Source organism: Rhinolophus sinicus, linkage group LG09, assembly GCF_036562045.2.
Source record: "Rhinolophus sinicus isolate RSC01 linkage group LG09, ASM3656204v1, whole genome shotgun sequence".
Taxonomy (NCBI): domain Eukaryota; kingdom Metazoa; phylum Chordata; class Mammalia; order Chiroptera; family Rhinolophidae; genus Rhinolophus; species Rhinolophus sinicus.
This window is the reverse complement of record NC_133758.1, coordinates 95,546,721-95,570,452: the sequence shown is the minus strand read 5'-3', so window position 1 is coordinate 95,570,452 and position 23,732 is coordinate 95,546,721. Positions and strand designations below refer to the sequence as shown.

Here is a 23,732-nt window from a genome sequence, read left to right as displayed (position 1 = left end):
CATTTCTATGATGATTAGTGATGTTGAGCATCTTTTAATGTCTGTTGGCCATCTGTATGTCCTCTTTGGAGAAATGTCTCTTCAGGTCCTCTGCCCATTTTTTAATTGGATTTGATTTTTGATGTTGAGTTGTATGAGTTCTTTACATATTTTGGATATTAACTCCTTAGCTGATGTATCATTTGCTAATATATATTCTCCCATTCAGTAGGTTCTCTTTGCATTTTGTTAATGGTCTCCTTCACTGAGCAAGAACTTTTTAGTTTAATGTAATCCCACTTGTTTATTTTTTTCTTTTGTTTCCCTTGCTCAAGGAGATATATCCAAAAAGATAATGCTAAGACCAATGTTTTCTTTTAGGAGTTTTATGGTTTCAGGTCTAACATTTAAGTCTTCAATCCATTTTGAGTTTATTTTTGTATATGGTGTAAGAAATATCCAGGGGCAGAACTCTGTAAGAATCAGATTTAACATATCCTTGAACATTACAGAATGTCTTTTACTATAAATACTAATTTCCTTTGTATGAACTAGAAAGAAGCATTTACATTAAAACATTATTTCATCCTTGGTGATTACTTTATTACCATATACATTATATACAATTTTGTTAGATAATAGTGAGGATATTATGAATTATATTTTAAACAAAAATGTATGCATGGCCTATGTAAAGCAGTAACATTTTGAAGAAAAGCGAAAAGCCATGAAAATATTTATCTAAATTTGAGTACCGTGTTTCCCCAAAAATAAGATCTAGCCAGACAATCAGTTCTAATGTGTCCTTTGGAGCAAAAATTAACATAAGACCCAATCTTATTTTACTATAATTTAAGACTGGGTTTTATAAAATATAATCTAATAAGACCGGGTCTTATTTTACTGTAAGACTGGGTCTTATACAATATAAGACTGGGTCTTATACTAATTTTTGCTCCAAAAGACACATTAGAGCTGATTATCCGGCTAGGTCTTATTTTTGGGGAAACACGGTAATACTGAAAAACACTGTTTGTGCACAGTAACCATTAAAAGCCTCACAATGCATCAGAACACGGGTAAATCATCAGGTACTGTATGAGAAACCTGGCATAGGAAAAGGTCAAACATATCTAGAGCCTTAGAAGTACACAGCATCTAAAAATAAATCCCTGAACATAGCAGTACACAAAGCTTTCTTTGGCACTTAGCAATACAGACAAACATGTATTTGGTTTAATGTGATTTTATTATTCTTAGATAAACTTTAGTTATTTTATATAGATAAAAATATACAATATTGCTTTAAAATTTTTAAATTTTATAAGTGTATAATTGACTGTCGTCATATTCACAATTTAAAAATCCTATTTTCCACTAAACAATTCATCCAAGAACATGTGAGAAACACTAACAAAATGGTTTATATGAAGACTTCTAATGAAAGATTTAAATGTAAAAATGGATTATTAATCTAAACCACTGATCTACATTTTTAGTGATACCTCCTCATGCTTGGAACAAATTATGAAATGTTTTAGACAAATTTGTTGTTTTCAACACTTAAATTGATTTTACAGAGTCAAATTTTTTACTGAAAATATATAGAACTGACATACATATCACCATCTGAAGTCACTTTTATGTACATTTAAAAAAGACAGGAAAATGTATTTTAATACTACATCTCAGTTTGGGATTCCATAATGTTTATAATACATGCAAAACGTGTCTTATATCCTTCAGCTGTCATAGTTGAATAAAAGAATGGCAGATGGTGGCACTTCTTTTAAACACCTGAGGACAGTTGTTAGTAGGGTAATTAATTTGCCTTACTGATAACAAAGGTCAGTCTATCAGAGAAACAATCTAATGTTTGAAATTAATAGAACTGCATGGTTGTCTTTTCCTTAACCCCAACTTAAAAGCAGTTGCATTCATTATTTGATTTCTTAAAAAGACTGATAAAGTATGTAAAACAAATAATATGCATATATAACATGGACTATTTTTAAATGAAATATTGAAAATATTTTACAAATAAGTTTGTTCGTTATAATGCATACAGTGCATCATTTAACTCATAACAATACTTTGCACCAAACATTATATCTTAACACTCCTCAAATATGAGAAAAACAAATAGTTTCCACTGTCTAAGAAGTGAAATTTATAAAGTCAACATATTATATCCTAAAAGATTACAGGTCTAAAACAGTTTTGTAAAGAATTTATATATACTGAAATGGGTGCTTTGATTAATTTAACTAAACCCAAGAACACAGATTCTTCTCTTTGTTGCAAGTTATAAACATGGTTGCCTTTAACAGCAGATTTTTCACATTGCAACATTCAGATACCATGGTGGTGATTTTCATAAAGGTACATGGTGGTATATCTGTTTCTTCTGGAAACACTTCAAATTTTAGTGCTATCTTAATAAATTTCTTCAACGTAAGGCACATAGCAAATTTTAAAGTCTATAAGCAACTAGATTATATAATAAATAATTATCTTTCCAATTATTATTTGTCCTTTACCTGAAGTGGGTGAGTAGTGCAGTTAAAACATGCCTGAATTAATAAAAATGATTGAATTTAAAAAATACAAATAATATTTGCATGTAGAATGTTACTAATTTAAAAAAGAAAAAGCATAGTTTGTATAAAATATACATCCTACAATGCTATAGGTAGAAAAAACCGTGAGGCACTTACATTAACAATTAAGGAGGAAAGTATTTGAAATATCTTTTTATAAAAGCACCAAACCAGTTATTTTAACATCTGAGATAAAATGCAGAAGCTAAAACTATAAGGAAATAGTTTAGTTTTGTAACTTTGTATTCGGAGGACTAAGAATTCAGAAGTTGAAACCTCAAAGCAATTTTATTATGACAGAAATAACTCCAATAGAGAAAATTTTATTTTCTCAAGAGAGTCATCAAGTTCCCTGAATAAGTTCTGTATATTTTGTGATGCTCAGAATGTGAGATGTGGATGATATCTCACTAGTCTGTTGCAATAAACTTTTAACGACTGTAATACATGTAATTTTGATATGTTTTTAACTTTTCTTTGAAAAACATAAAAATGTGGTTTGGTATTAACAGTGCGAACAACATACATCAATATCTCCACGTGCACTTGCTGAGATACAACATGACAGTTTTAGTAACTCGGTAATCTTTTCCAAACTAACTTAAACCAAAAACCAAGGTAAAAATTGGGCTTGGAATTACAGGAATCCACGGGATGTCAAATCAGGGAAAGGTCTGGCTTCTGATGGATGATGAAGGGACTGAAGCTGTGTGGCAGTCTGAGTGTTATTTATAGTATTTAAATCAGCTGGACAGATTTCATTTAAAACTCCTTCCTGGAACTGCAACAAAAATAGCAATGCAACTTATTAGAATGTATTTTTAAAATCTTCATCCTGTATGATAAATTTCAAATTGCTGCTAAATTTTAAATCATTCAATGAAGACATACTGAGCACCTATATATATTAGTTGCATTTAACCTTTTGGTTTCTCCATTAGATGCTACAGATGAGTGATACAAGTGTCTCACTTCAGATTTTGTATTCCATACATCAGGAGGATAATCAATGGGTTACCTTTAGTGTGGGTAGGAACTGATGAATCAAAGAGTAGCAGTCATAAATCACAGTTGTATATTCTTTGTGTAAATAGGTTTGCTTTGACTAGATTTCATCTCAGTCAAGTTCTGGGTACCTGGGGACTTAACTGCAGTCATGATTACTATATTGGTATTGGAACTGCAGATGACTTAGAACTTTTCCAAAAGTGGTCAGTTGTGATTTGCTAGAGGTTTCTTAATATCCCTAAAATATTATACCATGGGTCTGATTTCCTAAACCAACTTATTTAATTATACTATACTTTTAATTAGTAAGTACCACTATAATTACTGTCCTAATTACAGAATCAAGTTATTAAAATAAAATTCTCTTTCTTACTGTCTTAGAATTATGTTAGTGTGGTTTCTATAACTGCTACTGGAAAAAAAAGGAAGGAAGGACAGAGACAGAGTTCTGTAGGGTTACATAATGTTCGAGTTGTGGAAACTTTCAAACAGATTAAAATCATGCCTATGTAAATAAGGCTTCAGTAATCAAAATGTTGATTACTTCAAAGATCCTCCAAAACATACAGTAGTGAAAACCACATATCTAGATATTCAAAGAACAGCCACTCTTGTCACATTTTCAAATGGAAGGTAATACTATTTGCCCAGAGAATGTTAGGTCTTAGATAAATTACTCTCATCAGTTGTAACATCATATATGCCAGCATTTCTCTTTAAATATATTGTGCCACTTATATAATTTGTTCTAGTAGCCACATTTAAAAAGTGAAATTTTAATATTGCCAAAATTTATCATTTCAACATGAAATTAAAAAAAAAGATATTTTACATTGTTTTTACATTAAATCTTCAAAATCAGTGTATATTTTTCACTTACAGCTCTTCTCAATTGAAACTAGCCTTATGTAGATTGGCTGCCCTGGAGGCGGTGGGGGAAATATGGAGATCTACAGACGCCTTAAAGAAGTAACACGAATAGCAGGGTGGGAAGGGTCACTGTACAGAACCCTGTGCTCATGGAAGCCCTGTTCAAAGTGTCCTTATTACAGAAATATCTTCTCCACAATTTACTCAAGAGTGTAAGAGTTTAGGTACCTACCCATGTGTACTGCAAGGCAGTGTCAGGAAATAGACTATAACTGAATATTAAATTTTAATATAATTAAAGGACATCAGGAATGAGAAAAAGAAAAATCTTCATTGCCATTTTGCAATCAGACAAACCACATGTATGAAAAAAGCCAGAAAAAAATTTCGGATAAAATATCCAAGTAACACTTTTAAATAGAGGCCAATGAACTTGATTTTCTTCAAAACTACACTATTAAATATACTTCAAAATGAACTAAATATTTTCTAATGGAAAGGCATAAATGCAAACATGTTATATTCCTGGGTGGCCACAGGAAACAGATATCATCATTATGTTAACTTTTTTAAGTGATTATTTTATTTAAAATGTGCTTGCTGCTAGAAGGGTTCTGGTAACACATTTAAACAATAAAATTAGAGTATCAAGCTTGTGTCCCATGAGAGAAAGCCAGCTGAGTTACCCCTTTCTTAAGAACGCCAGGAAAAAAATTTCACCCTTAAAGGATAAAAGGAGGATCCAGCAAATAATGGAGGGATTGCCAGAGAATTCTGAGGAGCCTAGGACTAAATTCCAGGGATCATCCAGGGCAAAGACATTCAAACAAAGCAACTTACGTTGCTTTCAACCCAATTTCAACCATGTTTTTAAAAAGTTGAGCTTTGAGAAAATTATTTTTAAAACTTCAAATATATTTTTGAAGTTTAAATTTCTAAAAGGCCATATAGTTTTTAAAGAATTAAGAAAGATAAACCAAAATCACTGTTCTAAACAATTACTTTTAAGTAATTCCACCTGGTGGCTGAAGGACATATTCATGTTACTTTAGCCCCTGTTTCTTTCTCCTTTACAATTCAGGTAAATGTGATGGACTTGTATTGTTAGTAACATACTGGAAAAGTACTGGCTTCTTAAAAAAAATAGTCACAGACCTAATTAGGAAGGTTCTCTGGTATGAATGCTAATAGATTAAAATCCATCATTGACATAAACAATATGTAACTTGTATGTTTATAATGTATGAAGAATCACTGAGGGTTTATGCAGTTGATAAAACCCTTACCTTGTTTAAAAATGCCTGTGGGCCTGGGACTGTTGGATTGTACTGCATCGGAGGCACATGGCTTGGCTGGGGTTCGGGCTGACACTGGTACATGGACACGGCTCCAGCATAACAGTTCTGCGGAGTTACAAGGGTCGACGGTGGATTTAGCCCATGCTTTTGGCTTTCAGGAACTTGTAAACATGGGACAAAATCTTCTAAATTAGAAGTAGTAGTCGGGTATAAGGATGGTTCAAAATTCCCTATGGGAAAGTCTAACTGTGTACCCTTGGAATGCTGGGGTAACACAGGCTGATTACAGGGAATAAAGTTCTGTGTATAAGGCACAGTATCAATCTCAGATTTGTAGGGAAACTGTTGACTGGTCCCAGGTAAGTCTGAAAAGACATTATACTGTTGCAGGTCTTGCTGAGGACAACTAAAAGGCACGGATTGGTTAGGGTTCCAATTTGCAAACATGCCATTAACTTGCATATGCTTCATTTTCTGGCACAGCTGCAGCTGCTCCACTGCTACGTGCTTTTGATGGTGCGGTAGCTGCTGCTGTTCCAACTGTAGGTGCTCCTGGACCATGCAGCTTGAGTTCAGAGCTGGGGCTTGTTGCTGTTGGTAACCTGAACACACGAAGGCAGACTTACTTAAGGAATCCTGGACGAAAGTCAGGATTTCATCTGTTATGTCAATGTCTCTGAAGTCATCCTCACCAGAAAAGTCGGTTCTGAAAAATTCCTCATTCTGCTGCATGTGTTTGATATCTTCAAAATCAATGCCTAGGTGTTTCATGATGCCATACAAGTCACTATTTTTATTATCTAGGAAGAGTCCTCCATGGCCTTCCGAGTGTGTTGGGTTCATTTCCTGAGACTGACCAATTGGCTCATGTTTCAGGATATCACTTCCCATTGGTGCAATACTGTCTTGCCAACTACTGCCTGTGTCCATGGATTCGTCAAAAAAGTTTGTTTCAAAAGGTGTACTACTACTTGAAGCAGGACAGAGATAAATAGACTCATCTTGGGTCATTATGGCATTCAGGAGGGAACTGGGATGGAGAGAATCCTTAGTTAGAGGCGCTTTGGGAGCAGAGTCTTTTCCACTTTTAGTCCTTACTGGTAAGGGATCCATCATGGGAGGAAAGGGGTTGGCTATCTCATACAACACAGCTTCTCCACTGGTAAACATAAAAGGCAACTTCACATTTCGTTTTCGTAAATGTTCTGCTCCTTCTTCATCTCTAAAATCACATATAAGAAAGTCTGCATCTAGTAAGTTGCATCATAAACATTTCCAAACAAAATACTAATGAAAAACAGTAAGCAAATGCACTGTAATTGACAGCAGGGAACACACACTATTTTGACAGATTTTTCTGATTACTGGTGCCATAAAATTGTTCAGACGAATTTGTCCGAAAACAGTAGTTACTACTTTCAAACTCAGGTTCTGCCCCTACCTGACATACTGCAGAAAAAAATAAATTCCATTGGAATGAAGATCCAAATATAAAATCAGAGGCATGTCGACATAAAACATAAAACCCAGAAGTTACACAGGAAAAGACTGGCATAACTGACCATATGAAAATTAGATATGTGTGTACATATATACATAGCATTTAAAACAGCATCACAAAACATCAAATATCTAGGAATGAAATTAATAAAAGATGTACAAGACTCATATAAGACAAATACAACCCATTACTGAGCTAGAGACATAACCATATACCCATAAGCATGTGTACATACATACATACATGGCTTGGGAGAGTAAGTACTGTAAAGATGTTAATTCTCCCAAAATGAGCTATACAGTTTCACTGTAATCCCATATATAGATTTGGGATGTTGGGATTACACTGTAAAATATAATTTTCTAGTGGGATTTGACAACTGATTTCTAAAATGTATATGGAAATGTAAACGGGTCCAGAAGAGCCAAGGAAATCTTGAAGGAGAACACCAAAAAAAATCCTGAACAAACAAAATGGAGGGCATATGCTCAGATATGAAGACTTATTCTATACAGAGTAATTAAGACAATGTCTGTTAGTGCAAAAATAAACTAGACATTGAAACTTAACAGAGTCCAGAAACAGAACCACAGTCACCTGATCAAAATGTAGTCCAATGGGGAAAAGATGGACTTTTCAATAAATGTTACCGGTCAATTGGATATACTTATCTACTATTTTGCCAACTTAAAAAATTGGATAAGATTTCATTTTAACCTGAAAATGCATCCTAATCCATTGATACACTCACCACGGATAATTTGGTATGTTTATGATTTCCCCATGCAAAAATTTCCTACTACAACATAAAATATAAATATACAACTTTATGGCACTAGAAGTTATGGCTAGAGGCACCGCTTCATAAATATTATAGGGCTTTAACAGGCATAAGAGAAAATGATTGATCTTGATCATTACCTTAAGCCACATACAAAAATCAATTCTCTAGAGTAGAAAAGATTTACAATGCAAATATTTAACAAAATACTCATTTCCAGAATATGTAAGAAAATTTAAAAACCACTGCTTGCTTAGAAAACATATGCTAAACAAAGCATTGTTATGTTTTTATTTTACAGATGGCACTAACTTTTCATCTTTCCTGCATATGCCCAGGATAAAACCCTGGAGCTTTCTTTATTCTCTTTCCATAGCTCTACCTATTTAGTTGTTCAATAAAGTGTCAATTCTATTTTCTCAATGTGCCTTCTTTCTATACATATTATCTTAACTTCTCAATTTTTGTTTGCAGAGTAAATTCTCTTAGAATTTGTTTTTAAGTTTTCATGTAAAAGGATTTATAAACCTAAGTGTTATTAAAATAAAAACATTCTAAGTCTTTGTGCTTACGTTAGAGGTCTCTGGGTTGCAATGATATAATCTGGTCTTCCATTTTTATAAACCAAGCGTGCATTAGACTGGACCCAGGTCCACCGATTGTCTTTGGTAAGAAGCCTGAACACTACCATGCCACTCTCTCCGGTCTTAATCACTAAAATAAAATAAAATTTAAAAAATATCAAACCTAAAAATCAACATATTAAGGAAGATCTCTCCGAAACAAAGACCACCCCCCCGACATATTTCCAAATGTAATTCATTGATCATCAATGATAAATATATTGACAACTTTTAAGCATAGTATATTAAAATGAATGAAAACAGTTCTTCAGAGTTGTTCTTTTTTCCTATTTCAAACTATTATTCAAAAGGTTAAAGTGAGGATTAAGTAACAGACAATTCTAGGAACACATGAAATTATACAGAGTATAGTTTTGGGGTAAGAAGATAAAAATTATTTTCATTTTAACACGTTGCGTACGGATCACGAGAATCTTCGTTTTTTTTCTGAGCCATGCGTTAAGGACGGATAACGAGAATTCTCGTTTTTACTGTTGACTCTTTTTATTTTGCACATTTTATTGAATTATTTGTGTTTCGTTAATAGCAAAGGAAGCTGCTTTCTGCAGTATCACACCAGGAGGGATTACTAACATCATAGGTGAGTAAATCCTAAAAAATTCCATATAAAAATAATAAATGACATAGAAGCATTTACGCTTTAAAGAGAAGAGTGCATTTTAAAGTAGTTTCTTTTAAAAACCTGCCGGAACAGAGGGGTATGAGGGATTTAAACCCCGCCGTATGCAACGTGTTAAGTAGGGAAAGTTTCCAATAGCTTAATATTTTATCCTAAATTTTTAAAGTATAATCGATATTAACATAGATTTATGAATTAATGATAATGCTATTAAAAAATTCCTGCGCAAAACATGGGACAAAATGGTCATTTTTATAATAATTAAACTACTGTATTCCTGTGTGGCAGCTGTAGAACAGTTAATGAGTGGAGTGTAACTCAGGTTAATCACAATGGTATGATGCTAAGTAGAAGTGTCTCCAATTTCCTTAAAAACACTATATTATGTAATAAGTTGAAACGTGTACTAGGGTATATGCCGTCTTTTCAAACATGTTCATAAGGAACTTACTCCGGATATGGTACTCCGCACAATAAAGCATGTCAGCAGCATGAATAAACTGATATCCTGATCCTCTCATACACAGCTCTGCTTCAGTATAGCCTAAAACAATTTTTCCCCTGTTAAGAAAAAAGTAAAATAAGAATGAAATTAAAATTTAACATAAATGAAGTAAACAACATAAATTCATTGGTTGTATGTTATTTTCTGCAATGTGTTTTCCCTGACATTCAGAATTGTACATTAGCAGGTAGAAAAAATTAACCACTTCTATGTAACTGCTCTCTTTTCCTCATGGCTACCAATTTCGGTTCTAGACTATTTTATTCTCCTGAATAAAGACCATGACAGTTATTATGGCTAAAGATAAATCTAACAGGGTTGATTACATAGGAAAAACAATCTTTAATAAAAATCTAGAATGTTTATGCTCCATTTTTGAGGGGCAGGGTTTCAAACCTTTCTGTTTCCAGGTTAGCAAGGAGAAATGCAATGAGATGTTTTGATATGATATGAATACTTAGTATCATACTCCATAATTTTCTGAACATTACTAAACTTCTAGGGCTAAACATCAAATAAAGTTTGTACAATTTAAACCAACAATAAATATCATTAGGATATTTAATAAATATCATTAGGATATTTAATCTTACTAATATAACATCATTATGATACAGAAATTGGGGAAAGTATTGTAAAAAAAAATTGTAAAATAGAAAGACGATTTGAAAGCCCGATGAAATTGTTCTATTTTAAAAGGCTATACTGAAAGACTACGAAGTAATGTTGCTAATATAATACACACTATTATTAATCTACACTGTATGTTTTATACGCTAAAAGAGACACTGCTACAATACATATACATTTGATGAAATAAAACTGAAAAACTTTAACTTACTTGGCATCACAACCAGTAGGTGTAAAGTCTAGTTTGTGTTTTGTTCTAAAGATGAAATTTTTGGTTCGGATTTCAAGAATGGATGGTGGTTGAAGTGGGGTAGCAATCGCAAACAAAGCTAACTGAGGGGGAAGTATTGATCCATCTTTCCCTTTCTTGTTCTGGCCATGAAGATACTTTAACCTCCCTTGGAAATTCATTGCCTTAAAAAAACAAAAACAGTGCATTAAAAATAACAGTTTAAAATCATTCCTTTTTAAAAGGCTCAGTCATGGCCACATCCAAGGTTCTTAATAATTCCATAAAAGTTCCTGAGGTGGACAACTGCTGCTTTCTTTCATTCCTTTCTCCACAGGAAGACTATGAAAACTACCCCAAAAGGTAGTCTGAGAACCGTCCTACAGGGGCTGATACGTGAACCACTCCTGGCTTTTTAATGGTCCCAACAAGAGTACCTGTATCATTTTTAAAGCTTACACTGCCCCATCATTCATACCGAGCACAGCTCCTTGCACAGCGTACACTCAATATATAGTTCCTGACTAAATGAATAGGATAAATTCATCAAGTACATACTGTCAAACATACATGAGCTATATTCCATAGCTCACTGCATATTTCATAGTTCACGGTAATCTTTTATATAGAGATAACATACAACATTATTAAACACTAAAATGAAATCACAAAGCATGCAGAGCTCTATTAGAGATAAAGAATTTTAGAAGACAGAGGAAATGAAGACAATTTGAGCATGGACATTATCAATTTAGTTGTTTAAAATAGTATTAACAAGGCCCAGGGATGATTTTAATATCAATATGATAACAACACAAGGGAGAAAAGACCCAATTATACTCAGAATCCATCTCAGAAAATACATACTAATTGCTCATTAGTACCAAGAAAACTATCTCAATGCAATTCTAACTCTGAGAGAGCAAAATTATCTTCAGAAATAAACACCCAAACAAAAATCACTGTTTGCTAATGTTTAAGAATTGACTGATTATCTGTTTCAAAGTCCTGATAATTCATAAAAGTAGCATACAACATGCCTTGTAGTCTCTTTCTGCTACTGGAGCGCACTATCTTTTTCTTATTTGGTGGGGGGGAGAGGGTGAGTATACTTTGGGATAGCTATGCTGACCTTTATTTTCTAAAGAAAAAAAATCAAGAAAAATGGGTTTAACAAAGATTTCATGCTCCTTTCATGTGTGAGAAGCAACCTAGTAAGCCAAATATAGCAATTTGATGAAGATCTCTAAGGTGAACTAGGAGGGACTAGGCCTCTTAAGAACAAAGGGATCAGTGACCTTCTCCCCTGGGGATCACAGCATAATATATCCCTTTTGCAAAGGCTCTGAAAAGTCCTGCATAAGAAAACCCATGTAAATTTGAGAACTGACTGAGCACCTATTTGAGTGTTTATTTGAACACTTACTCTTTTTTTTCCTTTTTTTTGAATGTATCATCTTAACACGTTGCGTACGGCGGGGTTTAAATCCCTCGTGAAGATTCTCGTGATCCGTACGCAACGTGTTAAGGGTGCAGACAATGAAGAGGAAAGACCACCTGCACTCAGTATCCTGCCTAAACTTCCCCCTACGCAGGTATGGAGACTATACAACAGCATCTCATACCACTGATGATTCTATAATCATGAATATACAACCATTTTTCTATATGGCAGTTATTCCAGCCATGTAGAAAAAGCCGTCATAATTTTTTTATCTAGCAGGCATTAAATCAGAAGAGGGTAAACATTCTGCTATTAAAGAAGGGCTACATAGTTCTCAATCACGTAACCTAAAAAAGTACTTAAAGTAGGCAAGATACAAGGTTCTATGTTATTTCACTCAATCTTTCTAATTGCATCCTAAAGGATAGGGTTTTCCAGTTATAGGAAATATTCAAAAATCTGAAACAATGATTTAAAAAGTTACTTTCCTTTATCAAATTATTTGATAAATTTTTAAAACCAAAGCAAATTGGCTTCATTTATCTTTCTTTTTTATTTTCTACATAGGGAGTAGACTCCCTGAAAGTAACAGATGATGCCTTTACCAGGATCATAAGATTTTGCACCTTACCAGAAAACCAGAAGAATTATCCAGCAGACACCTTAGTCGGCATATGAAGCACCGCTCCATAAAAGAAGAGTTTTCGGGAGGAAGCTGGTCTGGGTTATAATAGACTGCTGGCTGTGGGAGGCCATTAGTTTCTGTGGAAATAACAGCAATTCAGATTTACTTTCCATTTTGTTGTACAATTAAGTGTTCTATCCAGATAGCTCAAATTTGTGTTAATGTGTAAAATGGAGTCTGAATACAAAAAGATAATCACTTTCAGAAAAAAGCTAATGAAAAGAAATTAAAACTTACTGAATATCACTTTTACCTAATTTTGTTTTTATTTCTATTGACCTATCAGTGTCAACAATTTCCACATTTTCTAATACCATTTTTTTCTTTTTAACATTTCCACGGACTTCTGAAAACAGTTTGCATTGAGAAAAATTTTTTTAATACTTGTATATATTAGTTTGCTTTTTTATTTTGTGTCTTTTAAACAGAACAATTTACACACACTCTAGCATCAACCTAGTACATTCCTTCAAATCTTTCACAATAGTATGAATTATTTTTTACAAATATATTAGTACTTTCTCACTTGAAATTCATCAATGGCTGTCATCTGTCAAAATATTCCTTAGATTTATTCATTTTTTATTAATATCAAATAAAAATCATTATGTAAATCAAATAAAATAGCAAAATAAATGAAATGACAAATAAAATTAAATCAAATAAATAATAAAATCATTCATTTTTTTGGAGTGAAAACCACAAAACACTCCTGAGATCAGCCTCTTTGGGACCTGGCTCTGGCCTTCAGCTACACACACGTGGCTTTCCATATCTTTCCTACCTTTACCATGGAATTCTATGCCCCTAAAGATTATCTGCCTCCTTCCACAGTTATGTTAAAAGCACTAAAACTATCTTTTGAGAAATATTCTTACCATCAATACTTTGTCCAGAGTCTGTACACTGCGAAGGGGTTAATGCCCAGTGTAGCTGACGCTGAAATTCAGCTCGGTCTTCAGTATGGATAAGTTCATACACACTCTGATGTATGACATCAGACTAAGGAAAAAAGATACAAGAAAATAAAAAGTACTAACTTTGTAAAAATAGGATGTACTAAAGTAATTTTGATACTCAGCTAGATTAGTGAGTGCTTGTTAGTGGCAATGAATATAAATCAAGTGATTGCAAAGCTCTTTGGTCATCCAAGACAGGAAACGCTAGAAAGAGACGAGCACTGTAATGGGTAAGCCGCAAGGTATTTGCCATCATTTCCCTACATGAACGTTTTTCAGTCAAATAAATCACCTCCCCGTTCCTTAATCATAACATATCAAGTTCTGTTTATTTTTTATCCCTTATTGACCTTTTAAATCCTACTTCTTCCATGAAACCTTATCTGAACACCCAGTTGGTTGCCTTTGACTTCTCTCTAAACTTAATAGTATTCGCTATGTACTTTTTTCACTGTTCTCTAATGGCTTTCGTTAGATTAAAGGACTCAAAGTAGACTCCCTAAGAGTAGGGGATGATACCTTTACCAGGTCAGACTCCTTCCTGTCCCTCCTGCCTCTCAGCATTTACTACATTGCCAAGGCCTTAGCCCTTCACACCAGCATTTTTCTAACTATTTTTTTACTGTAACTCATGGTAATAAATATATTTTCCATTCATCACATGTGTGTGCATATACACAGATGGAAAGAAGTGTCACAAAACACTTCATATGTGATAATACCTTGTGTTCTACTTTATTCTAAGCAACTGAAAAATTTGGTCGACAGTGACCCGCTCTATCAACTTCATAACCCAGTAATGACTTACAACTTGCAGTTAAATGGTCCCTAAACCACCACCCATGTCAGACATGAATGTTTTCTTAAAGAATATCTAGGCTACGTGTACAACGAGAAAAAAAAATAGACTGGGAACTAGCTAATCTCTGATTTCTTAACTGTTATAGGAATCACACTATTAAATAATAATTAAGATAATTAGGTAATTAACTTTCAAAAAGGCTTTCCTATAGACATTAGTATATTTTCTTTAAAATTTAAAAAGGCTGAAAGCAATTCTAAGTCTGGGTCAGCAAAATTATCTTCAGGAGTATCTTCAGAAACTGTCGCAGTAAGCAGTCAGATTCCCCTACTTCAGCTATCTAGAGAAATCTCCCTACAAACTTAAACTTGTAGCATTAAACCACCTCTATGCCAGCCGTTACACAATTGCCAGAGTTTTCATCTGAAACACAGATTGGAGCATGCACATCCCTTTAACAAAAACCTGTAGTGACCTCCACTGTGTATCTATCACAGATTAAGCTTCAGTTTATACAACAGTGTAAAAGGCACTAGTCAAACCAGCACCTTTGACATCACCTGGGAGCTTGTAAGAAATGCAAATTCATGGGCCCCACTCTACCCCTAGAACATCTGGGGTTGAGGCGCAAACATTTTATGATGTTTTATCAAGTTCTTCAGGTGAGTCTTATGCACATTCGAGATTAGGAACTACTGATACATAAGTATAGCTGGCATCCAAGTGTACTTACAAACTGTCTTCACATCATTTCTGATGTTCTTGCTCCTCAAATATGCCAAACACCTTACTGACCACTCCACTTATTCACTATTCATTCAATAACATTAAACAAACCAGACATGACATCACCTCCAGTCTACTGTTTATAGTACCTTCTGACTTTTCTTCCCTGTTTCCTCCACAATGGTCCACGCACCTGAATCCTACATTTTCTTTAGGTTAGCTTAAATACCATTTCCGTCAGGAAAGCTTCCACAGTACGCATAAATCAGAATTAAAGGTATAAGGCTGGGTATTTTGCTTGTACCTTTCCATATCACCTCATTCATTTCATAGTTGTCATATGTCCTACAATAGCCACACGAATTAGATGTCAATTATCCTCTTGCCTGCCCCCATCCAAGCCCTATCCACCCCTTACCTGAACGTTTCTTTTATGTAAGAGTTCCTTAATAAGTGAAAGAAGATACACGATATCCATAAATCTCATAAACATTTAAGGAAATTACAATGTAGTAAATTATTAATAATATAAAAATATATTAGCTAAAAATATAATTTTTATTCTATTGCGTTTATTTTAATTGAAACTTTATATGTACATATAATCAATTGTGTCCTTAAAGTATAAGATACATAAAAAATAGAAAGTTAATTTTAAAAAGCAGTATTTTTAACCTAAGAAAAATATATTTACCTGCTGAAATCCCAGGTAATCTTGTATAGTAGAAGAAGCATAGAAGACCAAAGCATCTACAGTGACAACCAACACAAAGCCATTCAGGGCCTACAAGGAAACAAGTTACAAAATTAGTAATGTGACTAAATAACCATATTGCCATTCATAAATATTGACTTCAATTAAGGCTGTTACTTTTGTTGCTAAAAAGTCTTTTCTTTAAAATGGTTAAAATGATCACACCTCACAGACATAGACACACCACACACCCATGGAGTGTAGCATTACACCACTATCGCAGGGCAGACAAAAGTGGCATGAAACACTGGGTGAGTTCTAATTCTAAATAAACTGGAAGTAATTAAAAGATCGATTGATTACTTCTCCATTTACAATTATTCTAATTATAAGGCATTACATCTTTACTAAAATTTACCTGTAATAAGAATTCTCCTTCTTGCAAGTTCAGGCCTTCTCCGAATTTTGTTCCGCAGTTATCCTGGATCTCATTTCTGTCAGCTGGGGAGGATTTTAATGCAACTACGGGAAAAAAAAAAAAGGGAAAAACAATGATACAGTAGACAGGTTTAAAAATAAGCAATTTCAATGGTCTTTGTTGGGAAATCTATGTACATCAAACAAAGAAACAATTTGAAACATGGGTGTCTACTAGCACTATAATGATTAATAATCCTATGCCAACAGGTGGTTTCCAATTCAGCTGACAGATTCCTAAAAACAATTTTTGATCAGTCCACTATATGATTTTTGGCATAGAACTTCAAAGTTTCAAAGAATTGCAAGGCGCCGCTATAAACACTCCTCCTACTCCTATCTACTTACTTATGAGAATAAGTTTCCTCAGCACATAACCTATAAAAAAAATTTAATATCTATACATATTTATCTAAATATCAGTGAATTAGTGGTGGTGGGGAGAAAGAATCAACCAAATGCCTTATTAAGAAACATACTTCCATTAAGTTTAGAATCCTTTTGTCCAGTTTTAAGGTAAAAAATTGTTAGTAGTATTATTACTAGGTTCATGTTAAATTTATAAATTAATTCATGGAGAATTAACATCTTTATGGTGGTGAATAATTCTATCTGAGTACATGTGTGTTTTTCCATTTGTTCAAATTTGTACTTTTGGTCCCACTAGTGTTTTCAGGTTATCCACAAAAAAAATACACACATTAATTTTTATATTTATTCCTAGATGTTAGACATCTCGTAAAGTGGCTTCTCCTTCATTTCTATCTTCTAACTGCTTGTGGATAACACATATGAAGGAAAGGCTGACAGCATGGTGGGTGGGACGCTTACTGCTGGAGGTAGCATGTTGTAATGCCATGTCTCCTCTCTCCTCCCCTTCCATGTTTCTCCCTCATCGTGCGTGTGTATGTGTGAGTGTGTGTGCACATGTGTGTGTGTGTGCACATATGTGTGTGTGTGTGTGTGTACTAGCAGTCTAGGAGGCAACACAGCTGAAAAGAAATAATAGCTATCGTTTACTGAGAATTATACCAAGCACTCTCAATATTATCTTATGTAAAAGCATTTGAATATTGGGATCTGACAGAATTAATTTCGAATCTTAGCTCTACCACTTAATAAATGTGTGAGCTCTTACGGCTGTTTCCTAATACTAGTAGGTGAAGTGGTAACTGAAACAAACAAACCATCCTGCAGGACTGTCGTGAAGAATAATGAGAATACATGTGAAGCTCCTGGCATACAGCAGCTCAAGAGCACTTCAATAAATGGTAGCTTTTATGATTAGCCACATTTCCCAGAGCTTATGGCTTGCCTGGTTATCATATATAACCTTTTAGATACAACTATATTATCTTTCTGATCTTTTTTTTAACTTGTGATATTTAAATGAGAGAAACCACTAAACAAAATTGATTTTGACGTTACACTTAAGAGTTATTTCATTAGATATATATGAGATAGACAATGGGGCTTGGGGACAAACTGGAGACTTACTAACAACCAGATTTTCTCTGAGTTTGAACCAAGCACCACATATAAAATATGTTCATGTTTGAAGTATACATTGTGGTAAATCGTCAATTGCATGTGTCACACTGGACTCTTATGCAATATTCTTGCCTTTGCAGAACTTGAAAACCTATCTCTGAAAGAAGAGGACAAAAGCTTGGCCTCTGACTACAACAATTTCAACAGGCCAGAGAACAGATTTCCTTAGGCCAAAAATGAGTTTGAGGTAAATTAATTGATCTAACCAAGTTAACCAAGACCAAACGAAATGCTAAACCATTTCTCTTTGAGAACCAGAAGAGAGAAAGAAAGGCCTTTTCTCCCTTTCTATTCTGTTGTTTTGTTGTTGCTGCTTGCTTTCTAATGGACAAATTTGCTTGAACACAATGAAACCTTACAAGATCAGGGTTAACCACACTCCACTACTTTTCCAAAATCTCCAGTATGAGGCACAATTTAAGAGTTATACCAAATATCAATAAGATTTGCTACTGAAACAACAACAGCAAAATCAAAACCCTTACATTTTGAAAGGAGCAAAGTAATCTTGAAAATGAATAGATATTAACAGTGTCGAACTTAAAATCTCTAAATGATCTTATTAGGAACCTTTCAAAATTAATTTTTGATCAATGGAATTGATGTCAGTTCCAACTAGAGTTATTCAACCACTGAGAAGCTGAATAAGAGATGAAAGAGACCATTCATCTCAAAGTAATTTACTATTTGTTTCTGGCCTTGTACTGGGGATATTAGCCAATGTAATTAGACATTAGACAGACTGCCATTAAGTAGGGCATATAAGCTATGGAAATAAAGGACTAGAAAAGAATGTAAAAAATATTCAGTACCAGAATGGGATTTAATTAAAGTATTTCAGGAACTTGAGAGGAAAAAAAATTAAAAAGAACAAACTCGTTCTAAACAATACTGCTTACAATTCTAAATGTTGGAAAGACAATATGTAATATGTATAACTACTGCTTAAGTAGGAAAAGTGACAACTGAATTTTGGGAAAGGATCACTGAAGGTTTTTTTCCCAAAATAAACAAATATTTCTGTTGCCTTCATGTTTGAGGTTAATATTCAGTAAAACGATTTAAGTAAATGAGTCCAGAAGGGTGATTCCCTTTCCATTCTCCTCTAAAAAAATACCAATGTGAGTTTTTTGGAAAATCTATCTTATGTCTTGACCTCTTGACTCAAACTACGTAATTTTTGCCTTCCATGAAGTTTGCCCTCTCTTTCTTGATCTCTCCCTTCTTAAAATTAAGATAAACTATATTAACACTACTCACTGTCACAAATACATTTCTTCCCTTGATAACAAAGCAACAGACGAGTAAGACGGGGACCTGGAGAATTGTCACCAGCGCTCCTTGTTGCAGTATCTGCGTGGCCTTAAACCATTTCCTTAGTTATAAGATGTGATACGTACTGAGCACACTTTGTATGCCAAGCCGTTTCCATATGTTATCTCATTTAATATTCATAATAGACCTATGAGACTGGAAATGATTGTCCTTTCAGTATATTAGGAAACTGAGACTTATGGAGGTTAAGACACTTCCCCACGGACACAGAGCTCTAAGGGGTATAAGCTGGAGCAAAACCCCGGTAGCCTGACCCTAAGTGTATGAGCTCTATTAACCACCTATCAGACTTCTCCCCCATGCTAACTACCTTTGACCTTTACTTTCCTCATTTTAAATGACAACAGTGATACCTCTGGAGACAAATTCTCGTGAGGGCTACAATAACATATAAAGTACCTGGTTAATGCCTGGAATCTATAACTGACAGTCAAGGACAGAGATGATGGGCTATATGCTCAGTTTACCCTCAAACCGTAATGGAAGGCTGACACTAAAAGTGCACACCACAAATAATTGTGTGTTTTCTCATCTATAAAGAGGAAGCATTAATGAGTATCTAAAATCACTGCTATGATGCCTACAATGCATCTACAACACAGATTTGTAAGTACTTCAAAACTGTAAATTATTATAAAAATTATACGCATGTGGTGAACACACAATGTGAGATATAGATGATTTATTACAGATTTGTACACCTGAAATCTATGTAACTTTAATAACTGTCACCCCAATAAACTTTAATTTTAAAAAAATTAGATGCAGAGGACACTTTAAACATTACACCACATGACAGTTTATAGAAACAAATAGTATCTGAAAAAGAGTCACCAGCTGATTCTGCTATTTGGGGAGCATCTGCTGTACTGAATAGACATTTGTTAAAATCCCCCTCATCTGTGGAAATACCACACTTTCCGAAGTGTAAAGATGTGACTTGAAGCATTCAGTGGAATATTAAGATATTAAACTGCCAAAACATTTCAACTATTTCCTCACTAAGAGGTTGATGAAGCAATTCTACAAGTAAAACTGTAACTTGATGATGGAATTTAAGTATAAATATATCACAGCGTTATCAAACTGTCATATTTCAGACTGACTCAAATCTTATCCCCACATGCATGTAAACATATCCATATTTCCTAATATGGCACTTTTCTTCCTTATACATCTAAGCTCAGATTTCCATTTCTCCCTACAAGCCAAATATTTTCTCTTCAAAAAACATGCTGTGAAATTGTTCAAGAGAGAAATTCATGAGGAAAAAATATTGGCATGTGGTAAAATATATTTTGTATTTTGTTATTACAGTTTGCATTTAAACAGAAAGATGACAGATAAATGTCTTGCCAGGGAAAAGCATAAACCTTTTAAATCTCTAATTGTTGACATAAATTCAATTTATTTTATAATAATATTTGCCATCCTTTTTGTTACTTTTGGCAGGAAAAGTTAAAATCCATTCCCACATTGATATAAGCATAAAAGAGAGCAAAGCTATCACTTATTATAAAATTCAACCAACTACATAAACTTTTATAAATTAGATAGGGTTAAGTAATGCTGTATATTCCTTAAATATAAGGAAAACAGCCCCAGTTTAGTCTGGTATGGATCAGTATTTCTAAATAATTTCCAAATAATATATTAAATGTACCTAAGAGAGTTTCTTCTATATACTTTGGGGCAAAAGATATTTCATTTCAAAATATGAAGTTTTCTTTTTCAAATGAAGTGTTGTTTTGAGGGAAAGAAGAAGCAAACTGAAATTAGAGCTGTTATAAGTTTCCAGGAGACAATGATTAGGGCTAGTACAGTTCACTACTTTCTGATGATGCTGATAGATTAGACATTTCTAGGCAGAAAAAAAGAATAAATTCAGTTTTTTAAAATGTGAATGTTAGTTTATATTTTTATGAATGAATACATGTCACATAACTGGTAGTTACTGTCTTTTTAGCAAATCTAAAAAACATCATTCTGAAGCTGAAAAAGTCCTTAAAATTTAGACCTATTCCTACTTTTGATGAAGTGGAAACTAACTTCCAAAGACGTTAGTTAACGTTTTTTCCAGTTGTACATTTAGTTATATGAAATTCTACTGTAACTATATATTAGGTCTCTGAATTAACACAACCAACAAGAGAAGTTAATTTACCTTTTCAGTGGAGAACTGAGTTGCATTTAGCTTTTCACAAATACAAGAATGGAATTCAAACCAGCATTCTAACCAGCAGAATTTAATCCATGAGAGCAGTGATTCTCAAACTTTCATAGACACAAGAATGACCTGGAAGGCTATCACAACACATTGCTGGACTCCACCCTCCGGAATCTAGAATGGGGTCCCACATTTTGCATTGCTAACAAGTTTCCAAGTGAGCCTGAGGACCAGGTGCCACATGCTGAAAACCAGTGACTTAACACATCAGGATTAAAGAAGTAACATAAATGTTCTGGATCTCATTCCCTCATATTTTCTAAAACTATCATTCCTCTGTTTAAAGAGTGCACTTATTAACATGAATGTCTTCAGGAAATAATTGTAATCCCAATTTTATAACGAAAACGGAAGCATGTAATTTAAGCCTGAAACAGGGCAACGATGAAAAATTCTGTATGTATACAAACACAACAAGTAGTAAGCACACCATGGCCATAGTTTATATATCCTCGCCAAATCAAGCTATGTCACTTTTCCCTGATCAAAGAGTCTAGATTTGAGTGTGTGCCACTTCTGAAAATGAAAACGATACGGGGTAATAAATTATTGCATAGTCAATCAAAAGGCTGAAAAGCGTTTATTAGCAAATTTCTACCTCTAAATCAACATACAAAATTAATTCAACTAAGGGATTCTCAGATGATATTAATACCAGGTCCCTTAAGACCTCTATGCATGTTCAACAACAACAAAGTTCTCCATTACAGAAAGTAAAATAGCAGTATTCTGCAAGAAATAATTACAATTTATATAACAATTTTAATCACAAATTTTCCTTCACAAATCTCTTCTTTTCAGGAGAAATGCACTACAAACTTAAAACACCAGGCAGGCAAGCATTCTTATTATTCACGCTGAGAAGATAAGACTATGTGGAGCAGTGAGGTTAAAGGTCTCATCTCAGGCCACAAGATCAGTTAACTGACCCAGTCTCCATGTCTCCTGGCTGCTAGTGCTTTGGTCACATGACACAACCTCCCGTCACCATGAGGGAGCGCGAATCCCGTCTCCATAACATAGAGTAGACACATAAAACTAGACACTATCGAGAATCTAATCGACACTGGAATATTCTGTAAAACTAACCATAAAAAGCGCCCCACATCATGTGGGCAGATCTAAGACTAGAGCAAACTGAAAGAATTCAATACAGACAATTTTGGGTTCATTAACTCAATCCAATTTGAGAACTCATCACCTCTCCTCCACTCACTGCTGACCCCTGAATGGCTATACAGCTTTTATGGAAAACACGAACCCAAAATTACCTCCTCTAGTATTTATTATTTTTCTGTATGGACTTTAATTCCATTTTTGTTCACACTTTCACATACAATTTTCTCTTTCACCTTCTAACTTAGAACTTGAAACACCAAATTAAAGCATCTTTACGTGAACTCATTATCACCTTCACATAGTTTCATACTCCACACACACACAGATTTGCTTTCTTCCACCTCTGCCCATCCTTAAAACATCTCACCTTTGGTATTTTTTCCTCTTATTCTACATACTTTCCCCTAGAATATTTTATTCACTTTCATAGTTTAAAATACTATTCCAACTATACTATAATCTAAATCTCAGCCATGAACAAATAAAGAAATTTGAGTTTCTGATTAGAACTGGTGGATCAAAAAAGTCAAAAGGGTATAAAAGAGCAACATTTAAAAATAACACATAAAATTAAACAAGATTATTAAATAAAAATGATTAGTTGTGTGTTTCATTATAGACCTTAAAGTGATTCATTTTATATCACATGTGAATATAGTTTCTAAAACACTATAACATGAAGATGTTTATTTTCATTAACCAACCTCACAAAAAATTAAATGATTCAATTATAGACATTTAAAACCTGTATTTGGAAAAGACAGAAAAGGAAAAAATTGCTGAAAATAAGCTGGCTTTAATATTATCCCAATGGTAATCTTCCTTTAGAAAAGAAAGTTAAAGGCATAAATTTACGACCAACTGGACCTGTTCACAGCCAAGCAATTAAGGATCCTAGAGTCATATTACACTAGGTAATGATCAAAGAGAAAACCCATTAAAGCAGTAAATTTAAAAGAGACAGGAAAGAAGCAAAACATATAATAAAGGAGTTTGTAATGAGTATGAATTACAGTTTGAATCTTTGGTATGTATTCGTCACTGTTTTG

At 33.8% G+C, this 23,732-nt stretch overlaps 1 protein-coding gene across 4 annotated transcripts in view; it reads right to left on the bottom strand.

Moving 5' to 3' along the window:
• The window catches only part of AHR (aryl hydrocarbon receptor), a 150,738-nt gene that overhangs the window by 108,511 nt on the left and 18,495 nt on the right, over positions 1–23,732 (bottom strand). For 3 of the 4 annotated variants that reach the window (XM_074340806.1, XM_074340805.1, XM_074340807.1), the window contains exons 3-10: positions 16,393–16,496; positions 15,975–16,064; positions 13,672–13,795; positions 12,740–12,870; positions 10,647–10,849; positions 9,752–9,861; positions 8,610–8,751; positions 5,744–6,977 (exon numbers count right to left, since the gene is read on the bottom strand). In XM_074340806.1, the coding sequence (XP_074196907.1) occupies positions 5,744–6,977; positions 8,610–8,751; positions 9,752–9,861; positions 10,647–10,849; positions 12,740–12,870; positions 13,672–13,795; positions 15,975–16,064; positions 16,393–16,496 (2,138 nt within the window). Of the gene's footprint in view, positions 1–1,205; positions 3,361–5,743; positions 6,978–8,609; positions 8,752–9,751; positions 9,862–10,646; positions 10,850–12,739; positions 12,871–13,671; positions 13,796–15,974; positions 16,065–16,392; positions 16,497–23,732 lie in introns of those variants that run through there. The other variant, XM_019727189.2, reaches the window with a different exon arrangement.